This window comes from Fukomys damarensis, unplaced genomic scaffold, assembly GCF_012274545.1.
Source record: "Fukomys damarensis isolate Sample0158 unplaced genomic scaffold, DMR_v1.0_HiC HiC_scaffold_14, whole genome shotgun sequence".
In the NCBI taxonomy this organism is placed as follows: domain Eukaryota; kingdom Metazoa; phylum Chordata; class Mammalia; order Rodentia; family Bathyergidae; genus Fukomys; species Fukomys damarensis.
In genome coordinates, this window is record NW_022900926.1 from 72,818,960 (window position 1) to 72,842,728 (window position 23,769).

The following is a 23,769-nucleotide window of genomic DNA, read 5'->3' on the forward strand; positions in this document are numbered from 1 at the left end:
TCCTGATTTTAACGTGAAAGTTTTCAGTTTCTGGCCAATTAATATGATGTTGGCTGTTGGCTCTTCATAGATAGCCTTTATTAAGTTGAGATATAGACCATTTATTCCAATTTTTTGCAGGGTTTTTATCATAAATGGGTCTTGAATTTTGTCAAATGCTTTTTCTGCATCTATTGAGAGGATCATATGGTTTTTGTCCTTGACTTTGTTAATATAGTATATTACATTTATTGAGTTACGTATGTTGAACCATCCTTGCATCCCTGGAATAAATCTGACTTGGTCAGGATGTATGATCTTGATGATCCTCTGTATTCTGTTTGCTAGTATCTTATTAAGGATTTTTGCATCTATATTCATTAAGGAGAGTGGCCTGTAGTTCTCTGTTTTAGTTGCATCTTTCCCTGGTTTGGGAATCAAAGTGATACTTGCTTCCAGGAATGAATTTGGAAGTTTTGCTTCTCTTTCAATTTCATTGAAATGTTTGAAGAGTAAAGGCACTAGTTCTTCTCTAAATGTCTTGTAAAAGTCAGCTGTGAATCTGTCAGGATCTGGGCTTTTCTTTGTTGGTAAATTTTTAATTACATTTTCAATTTCACTGATTGTAATCGGGGGGTTTAAAATGTTTTTATCTTTGTTCAACTTTGGTAATTCATAAGTATCTACAAATCTTTCTGTTTCTTCTGTGTTTTCCAATTTATTAGAGTACAGTTTCTCAAAGTATGTATTAATGATCCTCTGGATTACTGTTGGATCTATTGTGACTGCCTTTTTCATTCCTGATTGCATGGACCTGAGCCTTTTCTTTCCTTTTTTTGATAAGGTTAGCTAAGGGTTTATTGATTTTATTTATTCTTTCAAAGAAACAACTGCTTGATTCATTTTTTTTTTGTATCATTTTCTTAGTTTCCATTGCATTGATTTCTGCTTTGATCTTTATAATTTCCTCTCTTGTTTGAGCTTTGGGTTTTTCTTGCTCTTGTTTTTCTAGGAGTCTAAGATTCATCATTAGGTTGTTTATTTGAGCTTGCTCTGTTTTCCTAGTGTGGGCATTCAGTGCTATGAATTTTCCACATAGAACTGCTTTCATTGTATCCCATAGATTCCTGTATGTTGTATTAGCATTTTCATTTATTTGTAAAAACTGTCTAATTTCTTCTTTAATTTTCTCTGTGATCCATCGATTGTTCAGGAGAGTGTTGTTCAATTTCCATATGTTTGTGAAGTTCCTATGTTTTCTTATGCTATTGATCTCCAGCTTGATTGCACTATGATCTGTTAATATACAGGGGATGACTTTGATTCTTTTGCATTTATTTAGACCTATTCTGTGAGCTAGTATGTGGTCTATATTGGAGAATGACCCATGTGCAGCTGAAAAGAATGTATATTCTGATTTTGTGAGGTTGAACACTATAGACGTCTGTTAAGTACATTTGTTCAAAAGCTTGGTTCAGTTCTAGTATTTCGTTGTTGATTTTCTGTCTAGATGATCTGTCTATTTGTGAAAGTGGGATATTTAGATCCCCCACTGCAATTGTATTAGTGCTTACTTAGTTTTTCTTGTTTCTTAATATTTCTTTTATATAGTTGGGGGCATTAATATTAGATGTATATATGTTTATGATTGTCATCTCTTTCTCTTGAATTGTTCCCTTTACAAGGATGTAGTGGCCTTCTTTGTCTCTCTTAATAATTTTTGGTTTGAAATTTACTTTGTCTGCGAATAAGATTGCTACCCCTGCTTTTTTCTGGGCTCCTGTCGCATGGAGAATTGTTTTCCATCCTTTCACTTTCAGTCTATGGGCTTCTTTTTGCACTAGGTGTGTTTCTTGTATACAACATATTGTTGGATTTTGCTTCTTAATCCATTCTGCCAGTCTATTTATCTTGAGTGGTGAATTGAGGACATTGACATTGATGGTTATAACTGATATGTACTGACTTATTATTGTCATGTTGTTGTCCTTTTGTTGACTCTTTTTTAGTTTTTGCCCTCTTCTTTTAGTTTCTTGTCTTGCCTATTTGATTTGGTCTGTTGGGCCTCATGGTGTTGTGATGTCTTTTTTAGGATATTGTTTAGAATTCCTTGTAGTGCTGGTTTGGTATTCATGAAGTTTCTCAGGTGTTCTTTGTCATGGAAGTATCTTATTTCCCCATCCCTTTTGAAAAACAGTTTTGCAGGATACATCAGTCTAGGTTGGAGGTTGTTTTCTTTTAGGACTTGAAATACCTTACTCCAGGCTCTCCTTGACCTGAGGGCTTTGTTGAAAAGTGTGCTGTGATTTCTGGTGGGCTTTCCTTTGCACGTGATTTGTTTCTTTTTCTTACTGCTTGTAGTATTTTGTTGTTTTGTTGGGTTTCTTGGGATCTTGATTATTATATGTCTAGGTGTAGATTTTTTTTGATAGTGGGTAGTTGGAGTCCTATATGCCTCACTTATCTGTACATCTAATTCTTCCCTTCTGTTTGGGAAGTTTTCTTTCATTAATTCTGTGAACAGCTATTTTAAGTAATTTGTGTTTTCTCCTGCTACTTCATGGATTCCTATCAGTCTTATGTTATTCTTCTTTGCATCATCTAGGAGTTGTTGGATCGATTTCTCATGATGCCTTACTGTTTCTAAGAGACCTTTCTTTTCATGGTCACTGACTGCAATCCTACCTTCTATATCAGATTCTATCTTCGCATTCTTTTATTCTGTTGTGTATACTTTCAATAGAGTTTTTAATCTCCTGGATATCTGTTTGAATCTGTTTTTTGGATTCCATTTCTTTTCTCTGTTGGGCTTACATTGTTTCCATTTCTTTCTTATGCTGGGCCTTCATGGCTTCTGTCATGGTCTTGAGCTCATCTATTTTTTTTTTTTGTCAGTTTCTGTTCTAGAGTCTCAAATCATGACCTCCAGTTTGCTCACCATCTCTATGGTTATCTGGGAAATTATTTCTGTTTTGAATTTTTCTAGAGCCTGATTGATCTGTTTTGTTACTTTCTATGCTATGGGTTTATCGTGTCCTCTTGGTTCACTATCAGTCTTTTCATCCTCATTTGCCCTACTGTTTGCCATTGGTGAACTGGAAGTCTGTCTTTGTGTCTTACTTAAGTGTTTTCTCATTTTTATTTTTGTTGTTGGGTTGTCCTTGGTTTAATTTCTGGGTTATTACTTAAATTTTCCTGATATAGTTGCACTTTAGCTTTTGAGTCTCTAATGACTCATAGACAATCTAATTTTCACAATATCAGAGAAAACAAATCATTAAGTCAATCACAATCCTTTATCCCAATTGATACAATCAGCAACAGAATAGGATCAAACACAACTTGCAAACTGACAACTTGTGGTAGTCATTAATCTATCACCTTTAAACCATGTGAATTAAATTAAAATCAAGAAGCAGCCCAAAATATGTTTGCAGTGAATACACTTTTCAATATAACATCTTTACCATTTAGGATAGGGGCTTAGACAGAGTTAGGAGAGGAGTAGATAAATGAAAGAATTGGAAAAAGTTTCAAGTGAAGCCAGAGGACATAGAATGACCATACAATCTTTAGGAAAGTATTAAATTCAAAAGGGATAGACAGAGGTACAAGAATAAGGACAGGAATATATCCCCTTAACAGTAATAGGGGCTCACTTTCACTTGAAACTATTGATCTATGAGTGAGGTAAAATGACAGAAGAAAAGAATGTAAAGAAAAAAGAAAAAATGATAAAAGAAGAAGTCCGAGTCAGGGCAGGAACAGGAACAGAAAGGGAGATGACGGATAATATGGTGGAACAAGAGACTGAGTTGAAGAAAAAGGTCAGAAAAAAGAATTTGCAGAGTGGAATGAGGAAAAGAAAGAAAAAAAAGAATTTGAAGGGCCTCTTTCAGACTATATCTCTGCTGTCATAATATACAACGTGGGCAGCAATGCGCAGAAACAAGTCCCCTAATCTCAGCTAGCCAATGGCAGATTCCCCCAACTCAGACTGACCTCGGGCTGCAAGGCCCAGATTGAGTTCCCCGACCTTCTGCAGGGTTGAACTCCACACAGTTCTACTACAGCCCCCCCCCACTTTTTAAAAAAGATGTTCAAAGTTGGGAGCTCAGAAAAATACCCTTTATGATCACCTATACCTCTGCAGAGTGGGTCCAAGGACTGGCACAATCAGGAGGTCTGAGAGTGGGGGGTGCGGTGGGGGGGCTCAGGGGCGCCTGTGCGGCTACCTTCTTTGCTGGAGCTCTTGGCAGTGCAGGCAGGGGAGGGCACTGCTACCTGCTCCTGTGGAATGGGCCCAAGTAGGCTGGAGAGAGAGCAGATCTCGGGGCAGCCTTCCAGGACATTCCTTTTTTTAAAAGAAACTAATTGTTGCTACTTAGTGTAAAGATACCCTTTTCTTTTAACCTATAATAAAATAAGAATATCTTGAAATGTTAAATCATATTGACTCTGTTGAATCATAAAATTATTGTATGTTAATTTATGGGAAAACACTTTTTCAATATCTGTCCCAATTGTTTTTCTTACTCTAAACCATTTTGTGCATATGTAAAATCCTCTTGGTTTTGACACTTGAATTTTTAAGGAAAAGATCTACATAACCATTTGTATCTCCAATGGATTTATGCACTTGTAAATATTTAAAAAATACTCTTTGCATGTATCTCATCTGTAAGTATTATTATAGTTATTCACTGTGAAGAATTTAGAGGTTCTTATGCCATTCTCTATAAAATGAATGTCTCATAATCCCAGTACTCTATCTTTAAGACCAAGTGTTTATTTAGGTCTGTTCAGAGATCATTAAAAAATAATAGGCAGGGACTGCTCAATTTTTAAATAGTATTTAGAAAATAATGGTAAATGTTGATACAAATATAAAATCCTTATGTCTAAGATGTATAATACTAAACAAGTAATACTAAAAAATTTGGTAGCTAAATTACATTTTAGAAGATGGATCTAGTGCATTGATAATTAGCATAATATTTGAATTGCAGAAAACTCTTCAATTTAATGAGTACAATCCTTTTTCCACTTACATGTCCTATAAAAACCTACAGATTTTTTCAAGTCCAATGAATTGTGTTTAGAATCCTGTTTAGTAAATACTTCTTACCATGAAATTTTGCATTATGTATCTTTACAAAGGATTTTTAAAACGTTAACCCTTTAGAAAATTGAATCTGTAAGATACAAAAGCATTATTGATCTCTTTTAACTGTGCTGATGAGTGGAAATCTTTTAGGCCACTGTATTTTTTGTTTGTTTGTTTGTTTGGTTTTTTTTTGGTACCTGAGATCAAAGAATGGAAATCTTTTAACCAAGAATATTACAAGTGGGCCTTAACATCTCTCATTGTCATTAACATCCTAAAAGGTGCATGCTTGTTAAGCTACATCATAGAGCATTATATGTCTGTAAAAATATAAATGTTATTCTACAAGACTAAAAGCTTACCTTAACATAGATAAACTTTCATTAGTGTAATACCTTAATTGTTATGGAAGTTAACAATTCATTGTTTTAGAAGTTATAGTATTCCTTGATGTTCACTAATATGTATTTTTTCTAATAAATTTTAAAAGAACTTAATGAGGTGCAACTGGTATATAATAAGTGGCACATATTTAAATGATATATTTTTAAAAATATTGCTAAAAACTGTGTTGGTAGACACTTGTAATCCCAGCTGCTCAGGAGGCTGAAGTGAGAGAATTGCAAGTTTCAAGATGGCTTGAGCAAGTTAGTGAGATCCTGTCCCAAAATAAAATAAAAAGGGCTGGAGATGGACCTCAATGGTAGAGAACTTGCTTAGCACTAGTGAGGTCCTACGTTCAATCCCAGTACCAAAAATACATGAACACGCATACACAGACACACAGACACACATACACGCACACGCACACACACACACACACACACACACCCTTACCCTTGAAACCATCACAACAATCTGACAGTGAACATTTGCATCATCCACCAAAATTTCCTGTCCCCTTTTCTGATTTCTCACTGTCAAAAGTGCACTCTCCTTTCCAGGCCACCATTAATTTTCTTTTTGTCACTACAGATTAGTTTTGATTTTTCTAGAGTGTTATATAAATGGAACCACACAGAATGTAATTTTTTTGGTCTGACTTCTTTTACTATGCACAATTATTTTGAGATTCTATTTTGTTATATGCATAGTTTATCTGTTTTCATTGCTGAATAGTATTTCATGCATAAATATGCCATGATTTGTCTATCCCTTAACCCAGTGGTAGACATTTGGATTGCTTCCAGTTTTTAGATATCACAAAGAAAGCTGAAGTTTTTAGCTGTTACCAGTAAAGCTGCTATAAAAATTGAATGTTGCTGGGGATGTAGCTCAGTGGTGCAAGGTCCTGAGTTCGATTCCCTGTACCAGAAAAAAAAATTGAATGTGTTTAAAATTGTTTTATTTTCAGTTTTTACCATTACCTGACAGTAATGCTTAGCAACATTTGTCAGACATGTTTACGATTTTGTTTTGTTTTGTTTTTTGTTTTTTGTTTTTTGAGACAGGGTCTCACTATGTAGTTGAGACTGCCCTGGAACTCACTATGTAGCCCAGGCTGGTTTCAAACTCTGACAGACATGTTTTTATGCACCTTTCCCAGCTGTTTTTGGTAATTAGGGAAAACTATGAAAATACTTAAGTTTAAAGCCATTTCCTATATTTTGTCCATTTTACTCATTAGAAGTATTAATTATAGGAAGGCAAAAAAATCTCAATTTCAATTCTGAAACCCTAACAACCTGACCACCATTATCTTATTTTTTATGACATCTCTAAAAAAAAAAAATTTAAATGTACTGGAATTGAATCTCCTAGTTCTTAATTAACCAAAGAGCTTATGCAAATACTTTCTTCACTGTAATGATGTTATGATGACTATTTTTCTAAAGAGAATAAATGTTTCCTAATGATCATATTTTATTTCCATAAGTAAATGTGGCAGTCGAAATCTATCATGCTTATGAAATTTTCTGTAAACAAGAAAGTATAGAAAAGATCCCATAATGCCATACTAAAAAAGTATGAAACACAATTTAATTTAATTTATATTTTTATTATTGAGAAAACTTTATTATTCCAGTTTCATAATTTTTTGAAAATCTAATAACTTTATAGAGTGCCTATACAAAGCAATATTTTATGCAATGTTACTTTAAATTCTTAAACATTTTCCTAAGAAGAAAAGTAATCAGAGCTTACATTTTCTCCTTTCTACTTGCTTATTCTTCACAATAAATATATTTTGAGTATGTATATGTATGTAAGCATATATTTACTGAGAGATGTACATATATTAAGTCACTTTTCTAAGTCAGTAAATACCTCCTGTTTATGATTAATTTTAGTGTATTTGCAGTCTGTTAAGAATAGTTCTAATTTTAGGCAATTTCATTTAAAGTGGCATTTTTCTACATTAATGTTAAATATATAACCTTAATAAAAATACAGGAGCCATTCTATTATATATTTTCTGAAAGACTAATTATATTACACAATTTTACGTCTTTCCTGAAAACGTACAGACTGAATTAAGAAGCATTTTACTTTTTTCCCAATATAATCCTATATATTCAACTATTAAGTTCTTTTAAATATATCATCTTCTTGTATTGGTTTATTGGCTTTAATTTGGGTAGGGAGAGCTTGCAAATTCTTTCATTGCGTCTTGTGATTGTTTAAAGCTAATTTGAACTACAATACTTCATTTTTTCTTTTATTAAAATTATGGTGAATGTAACTGTACTGTCTACCTAGAATGTACCAATAAATCCAACTTAAATTTAAAAAAATTGTGGTGAATTTTGCATAGTATTTGAATAAAAAATCAATTTTTTTTCTTTTGCTCTTTTTTTTTAATTGGTAAGAAGCTTTATTTGCCAGGCTAAAGATAAACTACTATGATGATTTAAGCTAAATAAAAACCTCATAAACTTTTTTTTTTTTAGATCTCTATAAGAATGGACTCCAAAGGGCTAACTTTGTACCATTCATAGCTGTCCTGAAGGTAAGAAGAATCACTTACTTTTGTTCAGTAGTTGTGACCATATTGAGAGGTAATCAAGGGCTTCTGTAAGTCATGTATTCAAACAGAATTCATTTTGATATTTAGATATTGATATTCAAAGACAGTAAAGGAGAACAGAATCTTTTTATGCAATATTCATCCATGTGTACATGGGAAAATTATCGAATACAGTATACTCTAAATTATTCTCTGAAACATTTGATAGTTTGCATTTTATAAATTTTAATTTGAGGTTTGCTCATAAATATTACAGTGGGATGTTTAAACTTATATATTTATTTCTGAAAAAAATGTTTAATATTCCCTGTTTCCTTCAGGTTAATGGCCATTATTAATATGTTTTCCCAGCTATTAAAGTTGCTATTCTAGAATAGCATTATTACAAAAATATTCTAATATATTTAAATGTGATTGCCATCAAGTTATCATAAAATTATGTCAAGTTGAGGCACATAAATAGTTTAAATATTTGTGTGTATCATCATTGCATAGAGTTTAAAATAGTCTTCATTACAATATGATTAAGAATAAATAACCTCCTTTTTCACTATTAAATTTTTTTTTGAGACAAGGTCTCCCTGTGAAGTTCAGGCTGACTTGGAAATCACTATGAAGGCCAGGGTGGCCTTGAACTTGCAGTGATCCTCCTGCCTCAGCCTCCCAAGTGCTGGGATTACATATACTGCTTTTTGCTGTTAATTTTAAATAATTTTTACATGATTATTCAATAATTCCATAATCTATCAATATTTATTGAAAACCTAGCATAGAAAAAGTATCAGTTTAGGCACTACAGGATAATATAATTGTAAAGTAGACTATATCTTGCTTTAGGTTATTTATAATCTAGTTGAGGTTGTAGAATGCGTACAAATACTTATAACAGAAAGCAAAATGTGTAGTACCCAAAAGAAGCACAATTATGTGCCAAAAACATAATTACCATAATTTTAGGTACATAATTTTTTCCAGTTCATATCAACATTTCTGAAGAATAGATAAAGTTGTATTTAACAAAAACTAAAAACTTGAAAATTCTTACTGAGGAGTAGTTAAAACATTTTGCCTTCAAGTATTCCAGAGACACAATCAGACAATCTTATTGACATACACTGTAGTTGGAATTATTATTGGTATCAAACTTTATTCCCTCTGCTATACTTAGGAGAATTTAAACATGTGTTTCCTTAACTAATTTTAGATTCCTAGGGATTTTAATTTCTCTGAGTTATTTATAGATATAGGAAAAGTACTTTTGGATATTCTTGCTGTTAGTAATTTTTTTCCCTTTATATTCTCTCTCTCTCTCTCTTTTTTTTTTACATAAGGAGAAGGTAGATTTGCAGCATTTTCTTCATACTAGGAATCTAAAATAATACTGCATATAAAGATATCAAAATATAAATAAGACAACTAAGAAAAATAGGGGCTAAAAATAGTATCCTCATATAGCATAAAATACATAGAATATAAAAAGAAAAGATTCACAGAATGAAACAAGTTAAGAGGTTCTTAGGGAACTTTTAGGTATACTCTTCTTTTGGCCTTAAATCTTTTTTTATGGCCAGTAATTTGTCATTCTTTATTTAATATATAACAGCACTATTAATAGACAACTAAATTTGTCAGATTAAATTTAATTTTTGCTTCCTTTTTATTCTTAAATTGTGTGTGTGTGTGTGTGTGTGTGTGTGTGTGTGTGTGTGAAGAGGAAGGAAAATAAAACATGAGTACAGTAATCCACAATTTGAAAGTGAAGATGAATCAAGTTGAATGATACTTTATTTGTAATTATGAACCGAAATCCTTGGGAATTGAAATATCTGACTGAATGAGAAAAGGTCTAACACGTTTCCATCTATGCAAAGACATGAATATAAAGGGAAAAATTAACAGCATAAATCTTCCAAAAGTTTTCTCACGTAGAACAAAAAATCAGATTAGTGAAAGAAACTATAGAGTTGGTTTCTCTAGATCTTTTCTGTTTGGCCACATGAGGTTTCCTTTGTAAGGAAAGGCAGTTTCATATTAACTTCCTTAATAATATTTTGCCCATTTAGATTGAGTGTTACATCTGCCTTTTGGCTCAGCTGAGAGAAATATATAGTAGAAGTCAGTCTTAAATAGAGAATCACAGTTTAACAATAAGTGGTTATAAACAAGATTGAAATTTATCAGGAAAAAAGTATATTGTAAAATTCACTTTTATATTATTTTCTGTAAGTCAAAATGATAACACATTTGTAATTTACCATAGAAGCTTACGATATATTGCTTGGAGTATTGAAACATAATAAGAACTTAGTAAAAATAATATTTTCTTAAGATAACAGGAATGAGGGCCGGGATTTAGCCCAGTGGTTCTGTTACCTGCCTCACAAGCGCGAGGATCCGAGTTCATCCCCAGTACAAAAAAAAAAAAAAAAAAGAGTAGGAATGAAGAGGAGGACTAATATATTATTAAAAGTTATAACTCCAGCAATAGGTGAATAAATAATATGTGGTATAGACATATAGTGTAACGTCATTCTTCTATAAAAAGGAATGAAGTTCTGGTACATAGTATATGAATGAACCTTGAAAACATGCTAAGTGAAATAAAACAGGCAAAAGAGGACAAATATTATATGATCTATTTATGTGTGGTTGCTGGAAAAGTCAAATTTTAGAAAAAGTAGAATAGAGGTTGTCAGGATCTTAAAGGAAGAGGAAATAGGTAATTATTGTTTAATGGGTGCAGTTTCTGATGATGAAAATGTTATAGAAATGGAGAATGGTGATAGATGCACAACATAATGGATGTACTTAATGCCAGTGAATTGTATACTTAAAAGTGGTTAAGACAGTAAATTTTATCTTATATATATATTTTCCTGAAATAATAATCTTAATTTAAAGAAATAAGGGTCAAAGTCTTATGACAAATTATGAAAATGTCCCCTAAGTTTCAATTGAAAATCACTCATACCCAAAACCAGAAGGATCTCAAACTAATTGTGAAAAGACAGCCGACTGAAGACAATGTCAATCATGATGACAGAGATGTCGGAATTATCTGATAAAGATTTTAAAGTAGTCTTGATAAAAATGCTTCAATAGGCAGTTGTGAATATCCTTAAAACAAATAGTCATTACTCAATGATTTTTAAAAGTTCCATTTACAGGCAGTATTTTATCATTTTAAATCTGCATGTACCTTATAGCCTTTAAATATGTGAGGCAAATGATGGGATTACAAGCGAAACAAAATTACAAATGTAACAGGAGATATTTTTCATAAGCCTTATTAATAGATGGGGAAAATATATAACAGTAAAGACTTAAGCAGCATAATTAACAAACCTAACCTGAGTGAGAGAAGGGGCGGACAAAAGGAAGAAACATGGGTTAAAGAAATCATATTTTCTAATTAGAAAACTATAATGTCTTCAAGATTCATTGATGTAGCTTGCGCTATGACTCTATTCCTTTTGACTACTGTGACAGTTGTCCATACCACATCTTGCCTATCCATTTATTAATGGCCATTTGAGATATTCTACCTTTTTGCTATTGTGAACAAAGCTACTATGAACATTTTTGTCAAAATATTTGTTTGGCCCCCTGCTTTCAGTTCTTTTGTGTATACTCAGAAGTAGAATTGTGGGATCATAGGGTAATTATATGTTTAAATTTTTTTAGGATTTGTCATAGTGTTTTCTATAGTGGCTGCACCATTTTTTATTCCCATGTGCAATATAATCTCCATAACTGTTGTTCTTTTCTTTTTTTACAGTGCTGGGGATTGAACCCAGGGCCTTGTTATACTAGACAAATACTGTGCCACTGAGCTACTATTTTCTTTCCTTTTTTTTTTAAATTTTTTTGCTTTTTTGAGACGGGGACTCACTATGTAGTTGAGACTGACCTGGAACTCACTGTGTAGTCCAGGCTGGTCTCAAACTCACAGTGATCCTTCTGCCTCAGCCTCCCGAATGCTGGGATTATAGGCGTGTACTGCCACGCCTGGCTTCTTTTTGATAAATCATCCTAATGAATGTGAAATGAAATCTCATGGTTTTGATTTGTGTATCCCAAATTATTAGTAATGCTGAGTATCTTTTCTGGGATATAGCAGACTTTATTAATGGTACAGGACAAGGTGGGGTTTCTTAAACTCTTCCGTTTCTTCCTGGGATCCCAGATGGAAACTGTGTCAAAGAGGAAAGAGTCTCAGTGTGTTGGGGGACTGAACTGTGACAGGAACTTGTCAGTACCTGAGGTCTTCTCTTTCTTTCATACTTTCACTAGGGATGGTGGGCCAGGGAGCTGTCACTTCTTGATGGCCACGTGGACCATATGATTTACCAACCTGTTGCTGTAGCCAAATTTACTGTATTACCAAAAAATGAGCTTGACAAAGTGGCTGTTGAGGGCAATGCCAGTCTCAACGTGAAAGATGGAAGAGCAGTATCACTGTTAGAGTTGAAGGAGACAACCTGATACTCAGTTTAGTCCAGAAACCTCCTTAGGGGGTTTTCCAATGTCTACTCTATTACTTACTTGATGTCATCACACTTGGCAGCTTTTTCCAGATGTAAGGTCTGATCTACTGACACGTTGAGGGGGCCATGTGGAGAGACATGCTAGTGAGCTTCCCATTTGGCTCAGGGAAGACCTTACCCACAGCCTTGGCAGTGCTGGTAGACACAGGAGTGATGGTGTAGATAGTCCCATGGCCATCAAGCAGCAGTTCCCCAGAGGGGCCATCCAGGGTTTTCTGGGTGGCAGTGATGCTGTGATTGTGGCTATGAGCCTCTGCATGATGCCAGGGTTGTCTTGGATGATCTGGGCTTGGGGAAGGGGTGCTGAATGCTTGTGGTGCAGGAGGCATTGCTGATGGTCTTGAGTGAGTTGTACTTCTCATGGTTCAAACCCATCATAAACATGGGTGTTTCAGTAGAAGGGGCAAAGATGATCTTTTGGCTCTAGCCATCCCAAAGGTAGTAAAGACACCAGTGTAACATTTTAGCACCTTAATCTCCCCATTTGAGGTTGATTTGACTCTTGAAAGATGGAAATGGGCTTTCCATTGATGACAACCTTCCCACTCCCAGCCTTAGTTGTGCATTGAGCTTGCCATACTAGACCATGTAGGTCAGTGAAGGCTCATTGATTGTGACAACATCCCCTTAGCCATTTAAAAGCAGCCTTGGTGACTAGGAAACCAATATGGCCAAGCCTGCTTATACCACATTCACCAGCTATGTCAGAGATGCAGCTGGCAGCACATAGAAAGATGCAGATGTCTGTTGAATGGGTTGGAACAATGAGCTTTGAGCACCTTTTCATGTACTTATTTAATCTATTTATCTTCTTTGTGGCTCCAACTTAAAATTTCTGTTTTGGATGATAATTTTGGACATTAGACTGTCAGGTGAGGGAAAGCACTGCTTTTTTTTACTGCCAGATATAAGTAGAAACTCAGGTTTTCTATTTATCTTCTGTTGACACCAAAAGTAGGGTGCTTCTTGTTCTCTCTTGCTACTGGCAGAAGGATTCCAACTCCTCATGTGATTTCCAAGGTTTAAAATTGTACCTCACAGGAGAAATAGGGAGAAATATATCACTATCTTCCCTGAAGCAGAAGTCAAATTATTAAAAGTTCTTAACTGCTAATTCAATCATCGTTGTCATTTCTGGATTTTTTCCTGTGATCTGCTTTTTTCTAAGTTGTGATTCATATTTTCATGTTTTTATTTTGTGAATCTGGTAATTTATGATTAGATGCTGGACATGGTGATTATTGCATTGAATCTCTGTTATTTCCTCTGACGATGTTTAATTTTATTTTGGCGAGTGTCTAAGTTTCTTGCAGATCAGCTTGATCCTTTTGAGGCTTGTCTTTTTTTTTTGGTACTGGTGATCAGTCGGGACCTTGCAAAGCAGGCAGCAGAACCACTGAGCTAAATCCTCAGCCCCTGAGGCTTGTTTTTAAGTTTTGCTAGAGTGTATCTAGATCAGACTTTATTCTAGGCCTGTTTTAACCCTTCTAGGAATGACACTTCTAGATTTTCTGTTGAATCCTTGTGTTCAGTGAAAACTTTCCATTCAGAATGCTTGCAATTCCTAGTTTTATGTGAGTTGTTCTTTGTCCAGTCTTATGGAGTTTTACTCTGTGCATGTGCAATTTAATATTCAGCCAAAGTTTATAGACTTCTCTATGCAGATACCTTTCTTTGCACAGCTTCCTTTTATCCTGTGCATATTCCAACTTCTTCAGATTTCCAAAACTCTGATTACCATCTCCTTAACTCATATAGATTGCTGGGCTGCAATCTATCAATTATTTATACAGAGAAAGCCAGGAAAAATGTAGAGCTTGTTTGCCTGATTTAGTTTTTACATCTTAGGGCTTGCTGTCTTTTGGTAGTCATTTTGTAATGTCTGGTATGAGTTGTTTCATTTGTTTTTTTGTTGTTGTTATTTAGTTTTCAATATTTTAGTGATTTATGGCAAGAGGGCAAAATCCAGCTTGAACTGCTCTGTCTTGGCCCAAAGTACTTTTTAGGTAGTGTTTCTATGTATGTGTACTGGGAATTGGACCCAGTATGTCACACATGGTGAGCCCATATTCTACCAGTGAGTTACACCTGTAGCTCCTCTTAGTTTTTAATTAGAAAGAGAAAGGATAGGAACTTTTTTGTTGTTATTCAGGAACTCAGAACTATGTTTTACCCTAGATACCCAAAGTATACATAAGTAGGAGAAGTATAAAAAGAAGAGATTTTTTGTTGCATCTTTCACTTTTTTAGAACAGTTAAGACTTAGATGATAACACATGAAGGAATGTTATTTTCTAAAATCTCTTCAATATGTATAATAAAATTCACAGGTAATGGAAGTGAAAAATATAATACAGAAGCATATCCATTACTGTATCAATGATAGAAATAATATATATAGATAGAAAAATACTGGAGATCAATATCTCAAAATATTAGTTGAACTTATTTCTGAAAAATAGTATTGTGGGTGCTTTTAATTTTCTCTTTTAGACTTTTCCAAGACTTCTGGGATGATTGTATGTGATTTTTACAACAAAAAAATTATAAATAGGTACATTTTGTTTACTATTCTTAGGAAGTCAGCAGATTTACATAGGAAAACTTATGTTCAAAGTTGAAGTACCAGCAAAGAGGAAAATGGATTCAACATGGTCATTATAAAGAGAAATAGAATGATGGTGTCTTGGTTTATTTTATGCTGCCATAAAAGAATATCTGAGATTGGATAAATTATAAAGAACACAGATTTACTTCTTAAAGTTCTAAGTTTGGGATTATGTGGCCCACATCTGGTGAGGGCCATCATGCTGTGTCATTTCATGGAAGAAAGTGGAAGATCAAAAGAGAACACGCTTGTATGCAAAAGGGAAATGGGTAGGACGGGAGTCAAATTCATTCTTTTTTCACTCCCACGATAACATGATAATAACAGTCTATTCATGAAGGCAGAGTCCTTATGACCTAGCCACTTCTTAAAAGTCCCACCTCCCAACACTATTGCACTCGGGATTAAGTATCTAACCAATGCTTCTTGAGGACGACACATTGAAAAAAGATATAGGAATTGGGCGAGGTGGTGTATGCCTCTAATCCCAGCATTCTGACAGGCTGAGGCAGGAGGTTTGCAAGTTTGAGGGCAGCCCGGGCAATTAGTGACTTTTGGAGACCCTGTATCAAAGATGAAAAATAAAAAGCCTGGAGATGTTGCTCAGTGTGAAGACCTGAGGTTCTATCTATTGTTAGTACTGAAAGTAAAGAAAAAGGACACAGGAAGGAGGCATCAGGAGCAGGGGGGAAGGAAGAAGGTAGGAGCTAGTAGATAAAAGTGAATGATTAATGTACTTTGGAAGAACTTTGCCAGGGAGTGGGAGAATTTTTCAGATAAAACTTGACGATATGAATAAAAGATCAGAGATGAATTAAATATATTATTATATGAAAAGTTAGCTGACAGAATTTGGAAAACAGATTAAGGATAAGCCTATTAAGAAAAATAAAAGCATCTTAGAAAATGTAGAATTGACATACTGAAAATGAAATTATTGATAGAGGCCAGATATATGAAAAATTACACAAAATGAAACTAGAATAATCAGATAAAAATCATTATAGGGAAAATGCTAGATATGGAAAATAGGTAGTAAATATCATATATTCACATAATTCATATTTCATAAAAGACATAAATAGAAGAAAGCTTTCATGAAATAAAGTTGGATTGAAGCTTCATAGTCAAAGTGATCACTCTATATTTTCCTAACCCCATCAAGAGTAAGAATTTTTTCTGGTGCACAACTGAACTTTAAAGATAAAAGGAGATGCTAGGGATTTAGCTCAGTGCCACTGCACCTGCCTCTCAAGTGCAAGGTCCTGAGTTTTATCCCCAGTACCAACAAAAGAAAAGGAAAAAATAAGTGGGGGGAAATCTTATAATCACGTAGAAGAAAAAGTATTGGGAAAAATCGAGCTGGTGTGAGGCTTGCTCACTACAAATAGATACTAACAGAATAAAGTAAAGTAGAATACTTTTTACTACATTAAAGTTAAAAGGTGTGACATTGGTTTTAGCTAGGTTGTCACATACATCTAAATGCACAGATGTATTTTTGAACATATGATAATTTCAGACATATAGTAGTCTTCATGAAGTTTTCTGAAAAAAAATTAGGATTTTTATACTACTAATGAAAATTAATAACATAAATGGAGATATGGTAAGAAGTGGTAAAGTTTAATTGAATCTGATTAAATATCATCCTATCTGGAGCCAGGCGTGGTGGCAGACGCCTGTAATCAATCCCAGCACTGGGGAGGCTAAGGAAGGAGGATTGCTGTGAGTTCGAGGCCAACCTAGGCTACATAGTGAGTTCCAGGTCAGTCTCAACTAAATAGTGAGACCCTGTCTCAAAAAAACCCAAATATCATCCTATCTGGACAATAAGTCAGACAATGAATTTTTTTATTATATCACATGAAAACCTATGTAACGGAATTGACTACAAGATGTTGAAGTGTGTAGAAAAGAGGATTTAACCCAAACTTGCAGTTTGAGTGAAGGAGATAGCACATGTTGTTTTTTTTTTTTTTTTTTTTTTTTTTTTGGTACTGGAAATTGAACTCAGGTCCTTGCATTTGTGAGGCAGGTGGCACCACAGAGCTAAATCCCCAGCCCTATGTTTGGATATTTCTAAGGAGCAGGTGACACTTAAATTGCGATTTAAAGGAGAAGTAAAAGTTGACAAAGTGGGAAAAGCGTTCATCATGGAGGACAGGGCATATGGAAAAGACATCGAAGTGTGAGAATTGTAAATTGAAAATGTCATTAACAATTCATTAAAAATTTCCCAGAATAGTTACTAATGCATTTCTTGCATTTCTTTTGTTTACTTGAGGCGTGGAGATTTGTTTAAACTGAGACCCCCCCAATAAAAAGCAAAGTATACATTGCATTGCATATAAATAAAAACATTTTGACAGTTATTTTTATACAAAGGTTATTAATATAATTGTTAATCCTGCTTCAGTGAATCTGAATTTTAAGTGCTTAACAGGTAATATGGAGCTCTGATTTTACTGATTGGTTCCTTTAGTCTTTCATTAGTACATGTTTGCAGAACATAATGAATACATTCACTGTGGGTGTTTGGTACATGTACATGACACATCTTATTGTTCTTACATACTCTTCCAATATCTTAGTTTGCTTCCCATTTGGAAAAGATCTATCTCCCTATTTCCTGTTGTCTATCTTTTATTTTATCACACAATATTTAACTTTGTGTGTCTGATTTATTTCACTTGGTCTCAAAGTACATCCATTTTCCTACAAATGACTGAAATTTATCCTTCTTTATAGTAGAGTAGTACTCCTTGTGTATAGATACCACATTTTCTTTATCCATTCATCTGTGATGAACATATAGTCTGTTTCCACAACTTAGCTATTATGAATTGGGCTACTGTAAACATGGCTATTCATGGATTACTGTAATGTGATGTCTTTAACTCTTTTAGGAAGATACTAGGAAGGGGAATACTGGATCAGATGGAATTTCTATATTATCTTTTGGGGGAATCTCTGTACTGATTTCTGTAGTGATTCTACTAATATACATTCCCACCAATAATGTAGAAGTGTTCCTTTTCCTCACAACTTCACCAGCAATTTTTATTATTTGATTTCTTGATGATAGCAATTCTTTCTAGAGCTAGATTTTATTTCTCTAATGGCCAGAGATTCTGAACATTCTTTCATATATTTATTGGCCATTTATACTTCTTCTGAGAAGTGTCTATTCATTGTGTTACCATTTGGCAGGTGTATTTTTCTCTGAAGCCAGCAAAAAATTACAATGTGGAGAGTCAAAAGAGGACTGAGCAAAAGTATTTTGTTGTAAAGTGAAAGCAGAAGGCAGCTTTCATTGTAAAACAAAAGTAAATAGCTCCCAGGCAAATGAATCTGGGAGGGGACCTCTTTTGTCTAGATGTTTTTATACACAAAAAGACTATATGGCAGACAAATTGAATTGACTTATGGGACTTAAAGCAGAAAAGTCTGACATAATAGCCCGTAGAACTCAGGGTATATACCATTAGTTGTAACTGAAAAAAACAAAGGCATTCTTTCAAAAGGTATGAATATCTTATTTCTAGGGTTATGAGAAAGTCCCACTAATTTTTTTTTTTTTTTTTTTTTTTATACTGGGGATTGAATTTAGGACCTTGCACTTGTGAGGCAGGCATTGGAACCACTAAGCTAAATCCCTGGCCCCAGTAATCTGATGAAGGCTTTGTTGAACCTATGGTGATCTGGCTTTGGTTATAGTGTCCTTCACCGAATCTTCTCTGGCTGCCTGTCCTGTCTGTAACATTGTCTGTCAGAACATTCTACACCCTCTGCTCCTTTTACGGATCAGTGTCGCTCCAAAGAATTCTTCCCATCTTCCCACAGGGTCGTGCTTGTCCTCAACATCATGTTTTACAGAAACAAGTTGTTTAGATTACTGTTGGGTGCCTCTTGTTAGGTTTGGAAAATGATACCCAAACCTTAGAAAATGGGACCTAAGCCCACTGACATAAGCCTGGAGGGCTTGTGTTTCATTCTCCTGTAGTCTGTTGTTATCTTCTGGCTTTATTTCCCACTCCAAGTTTGTTCTCCACTTGCTGATGCAGATCTTTTGGTATCTCCCTGTTTCAATTTCAGTTGCCTATTTTTTTACTGGGTCTTTTATTTTGAGGGGTCTGCTGATGTTTTCTGAGTTCTCTATATATTGTACATAGTACTCTTCTGTCAGAGAAACAGGTTGCAAATTTTTTTCCCATTCTGTAGGTTGTCTCTTCACTTTGTTGGTTGTTTCCTTTGCTGTGCAGAAACTTTTTAAATTTGTTGTAGTCCCATTTGTAAAATCTTGATGTTATTTCTTCTTGCCTATGCCTGTCTTCAAGAATTTTACCTATTTTATCTTTCACCAAGTCGAGTGTTTCTCTTTTAAAATTTTGTTCTTTGAGCTATTTTAATTTTAGTTTAGTGCATGGTGAGAGATACGGGTCTAGATTCAATCTTCTGCATATGAGTAGCCAGTTTTCACAGCAGCATTTTCCACAAAGGTGATCTTTCCTGCAGTGTATGTTTTTATCTCTCTGGCAAAGAACAGGTGGCTGAAACTGGGGTTCTTTCTGCATTCTGTATTCTGTTCTTCTGATTCACGTGTTTGTTTTTGTGCCAGTACCATGCTTTTTCATGATAGCTTTGTAATATAACTTGAAATCTGGAATTGCGATGTCTCTGTTTTGCTCTTGTTACTGAAGATTGTTTTTGCTATTCTGGGTCTCATCTTTTTCACATGAATTTTAGGATTTTTTTTCAAGTTCTGTGAGGAATGTTGTTGATATTTTGATTAGGATTGCATTAGATCTATGTATCAGTTTTGGGAATATGGCCATTTTGACAATCTTGGTTCTGCCTATCCATGAACAGGGCATGTGTTTCCATTTAATGTCCTCTTTGATTTCCTTTTTTGTAGTATTATAGTTTTTGTTGTAGAGGTCTTTCAATTCTGTGGTTCCGTTAAATCCTAAGATTTTTATCTATCTTGCTGTTGTTAATGGTGTTGTTTTCCTATTTTTCTTTCTTGGAGGATTTATTGTTAATGTACATGAACAAGAGTGATAATAGTGAATGTCCCTGTCTTGTTCCTGATTGTGGAAGGAAAGCTGTCAGTTTTCCCCATTTAATATGACATTAGCTGTTGGTTTGTCATAAGTGGCTTTTAGCAGATTGAGATAAGGTCCTTCTATACCTATTTTCTTCAGGATTTAAAATACATAATGAATAGATTTTGGATTTTGTCAAAGACTTTTTCTTTTGTACTGCGAGTTGAACTGAGGGTTTTGAGCTTGTCAGGCAGGCACTGAGTTGCTGAGCTACATCCCTGGCCCTGTCAAAGGCTTTTTCTGCAATTGTTTAGATGACCATATGATTTTTGTCCTTGCTTCTGTTTATAAGATGTATTTTACTTATACTTATGTTGGACCACCCTTGCATCCCTGCAATGAAGCCTACTTGGTCATGATGTATGGTCTTTTTAATTTGTTACATTGTTTGCTAGTGTCTTATGTAGGATTTTTGTGTCTATGCTCATTAAATAGATTGCCTATAGTTTTCTTAGATTCTTGTCTTGTTTTGAAATCAGGGTAATGCTAGCTCCCAGGAATGAGTTTGGAAGTACTCCTTCTCTTTCAATTCTATTAAAGAGTTTGAAGAAGATTGATGTGAAGAAGATTGATGTGATAGTGGCGCTACCACCTTTCTCACAATTGCAAGGTCCTGCATTCAATCCCTGGTACAAAAAAAAAAAATGATGTTATATATTTTCTGAAGGTCTTTTAGTATTCAGCAGTGAATCCATGAGGTCCTGGACTTTTTATAGTTAGTAGGTTTTATTTTTATTTTTTTGATTTAATTTCATTATATGTTGTGAGCTTTTTAGCATTTATATATCTTCTAGAGTCAGCTTTGGTAATACATATGTGTCTAGGAATCCATTTTTTTCAAGATTCTCAAATTTGTTGGAGTACAATTTTTCATGGTAGTTACTAATGATCCTCTATATTTTGGTGGTATTCATTGTGATTTTGCCTTTTTCCTTTCACACTGATTAATGTGTGCCTTTTCTTTCTTTTGGTAAGCTTGGCTAACGCTGTGTCTATTTTGTTTATTCTTTCAAAGAATCAGCTTTTTGATTCATTGATTTCTTGTATGATTTTTAAAAAGTTTTAATTTCTTTAATTTCTACTCTGATCTTTATGATTTCCCTCCTTTTTCCAGGTTTGGGTTTGTTCTTCTGGTTTTTCAAGATGCACTATTAGGTTATTTATTTGAGCTCCCTCTTTTTCTAATGTAAGCATTCGCAACAGTCACTTCCCCTCTTTGGACTATTTTCGTTGTGTACCATAGGTTCGTATTGGCACTATTGTTTTATTTTGTGAATTGTTTAATTTCTTCCTTGATTTTTTTCCTGTGACTATTGAGTGTTTAGGACTGTGTTACTTAATATCTAATTTTTTGTAAAATTTTTATGATTTCTTTTGCAATTGATTTCACTGATAGGGTACATGGGATGATTTCAATTCTTTTGTATTATTTAAGTAGACTTGATGGACTAATATGTGGTCTATTTTGGAGAAAGTTTTATGTACTGCTGGGAAGAATATGTAGTCTGTCTTTGGTTGGGAAATTCTGTAGATATCTATTAAATCCATTTGTTTAAAGGTGTGATTCAGGTCTGATATTTCCTTGTTAATTTTTTGTTTAGTTGATCTGTCTTTGTGAAGGTGGGTTATTGAAGTCACCCACTATGATTGTATTGGTATTTATTTGGTGTTGTACATCTATGTTTGTTTTATGAAGTTGGATGTTACTATGTCTCACAACTGTCATCTCTTCCTGTTGAATTGTTCCCTTATATAATATGTAGTGACCTTCTTTGCCTCTTCTGATTAGTTTTAGCTTGAAGTTTACTTTGAGAGTAAATTGCTACTTTTTTGTGCTTTTGGCTTCTAGTACATGGATTATTGTTTTCTATCCTTTGACTTTTAGTCTATAAAATTTAGGGGATTAGATGAGTTTCTTGAATGCAACAGACTTTTGGATTCTGGTTTTTTTTTATCCAGTCAGCCAATGTGTGTCTTTTAATTGAGGAGTTAAGGTCATTTACATTGAGAAATATTATTGAAAGGTATTTACTTATTCTTGTCCTTGTGTTCTTTTTCTGTTGTTGACGCATTTATTTTTTTCTTTGTTATTTCACTGCTTGCCTTGCTTCAAATATTCATTCCTATGACTTTTTGAATTTTTTGGCTATTTTGTGTCTGTCTAGGGTATCTATCTATCTATTTTTTGGTTTTTTGAGACAGGGTCTTACTGTGTAGTTGAGACTGAGCTGGAACTCAACTATGTAGCCCAGGCTGGACTAGAACTCACAGCAATGCTGCCTCAGCCTTGCAAGTGCTGGGATTACAGGCATGTGCCACCACGCCTGGCTTGTCTAGGGTATTTTTGAATTTTTTTTTGTTTTGTTTTTGTTTTTAGTTCTGGTTTGGTATTCATACATATATTAAAGTGTTTTTTCCCATGGAATGTCATTATTTCTTCATCAATTTTGAAAGATGGTTTGCAGTATATGTTAGTCTTGACTGGAAGTGGTTTTCTTTTAGGGCTTGAAATACTTTATTTCAAGCTCTCCTGGCCTTTAGGGTTTGTGTTGAGAATTCTGCTATAATTTTAATATCTTTACCTTTAAACATGATTTTTTGTTTGTTTTTCTCCAATATCTTTTTTTTTTCTGTCTTTTTGTTTGACTTCTAGGATTTTGACTACAATGTATTGTGGGGGGCTCTTTTTTCTTTCATAGTTATTTCATATTTGGTAAGCCTTGATTACTGTATATTGAGTTTTTTCCTCATACTCAGAAAGTTTTCTGCAGAATTTTTTTATTTCATGTACACTGTCTTCTAATTTTTCTCTAATTCCAGTTAGCCTTAAGTAAGTCTTATTAGCATCAACTCAGTAGCTTTACAACAAATTTCTCTTGTTGTCTTATCATTTTTAAGCCTTCTCTGAGTAAACTGTCATGAATTTCCACTTTGTCCTCATTTTCTGAAACCTTGTCTTCATATTCATCATTTCTGGTGTTTGTGAATTCTATAGAATTCTTTATCTCTGGGATTTCTGTTTGGCATCTTTTTGTGGAGTCTGTGTCTTTGGTAAATTTGTCATTCATGTTTTGTTCCATTTTTATCCTTTCTTAAAATGATTTGTTTCTCCCATTTTCACTTTGGTCAATTTGTATGTTAGTTCCACTGTCTTTTGTGTTATATTATCTGTGATCTCACCTTGTTCCTTTACTTCCTCCTCAGTCGTTTTGTACAGGTCAGCTGTCTGGTGTTTGCTTTTGTTTCCACTGGTGCCTCTTGGAACTATTTTGGGAGATTTAGGAGTCTTTGGGGACATTTTATTGTCTTGCTTTTTCATGTTGCTATTTGTTTTTTTTTTGCTGAGGATTGAGGTCAAGTAGACTGAAGAGAGTTTGTTGTTGATACGAGGATACCTTTAGTTAGGTTCTTTGTACCAATGATGTTTTCTTGGCTTTATTTGTTCAGAGATA

At 34.1% G+C, this 23,769-nt stretch overlaps 1 protein-coding gene across 6 annotated transcripts in view; it reads left to right on the top strand.

Moving 5' to 3' along the window:
• Window positions 1-23,769, top strand: part of Afg1l (AFG1 like ATPase) — a 228,255-nt gene that overhangs the window by 110,607 nt on the left and 93,879 nt on the right. For all 6 annotated transcript variants that reach the window (XR_004517163.1, XM_010635303.3, XM_033763435.1 and 3 more), the window contains one exon: window positions 7,978-8,036. Coding sequence is in view for 5 of the 6 variants with exons in the window: in XM_010635303.3 (XP_010633605.1) it covers window positions 7,978-8,036 (59 nt within the window). In the remaining variant the exon portion in view is untranslated. The remainder of the gene's footprint in view (window positions 1-7,977; window positions 8,037-23,769) is intronic.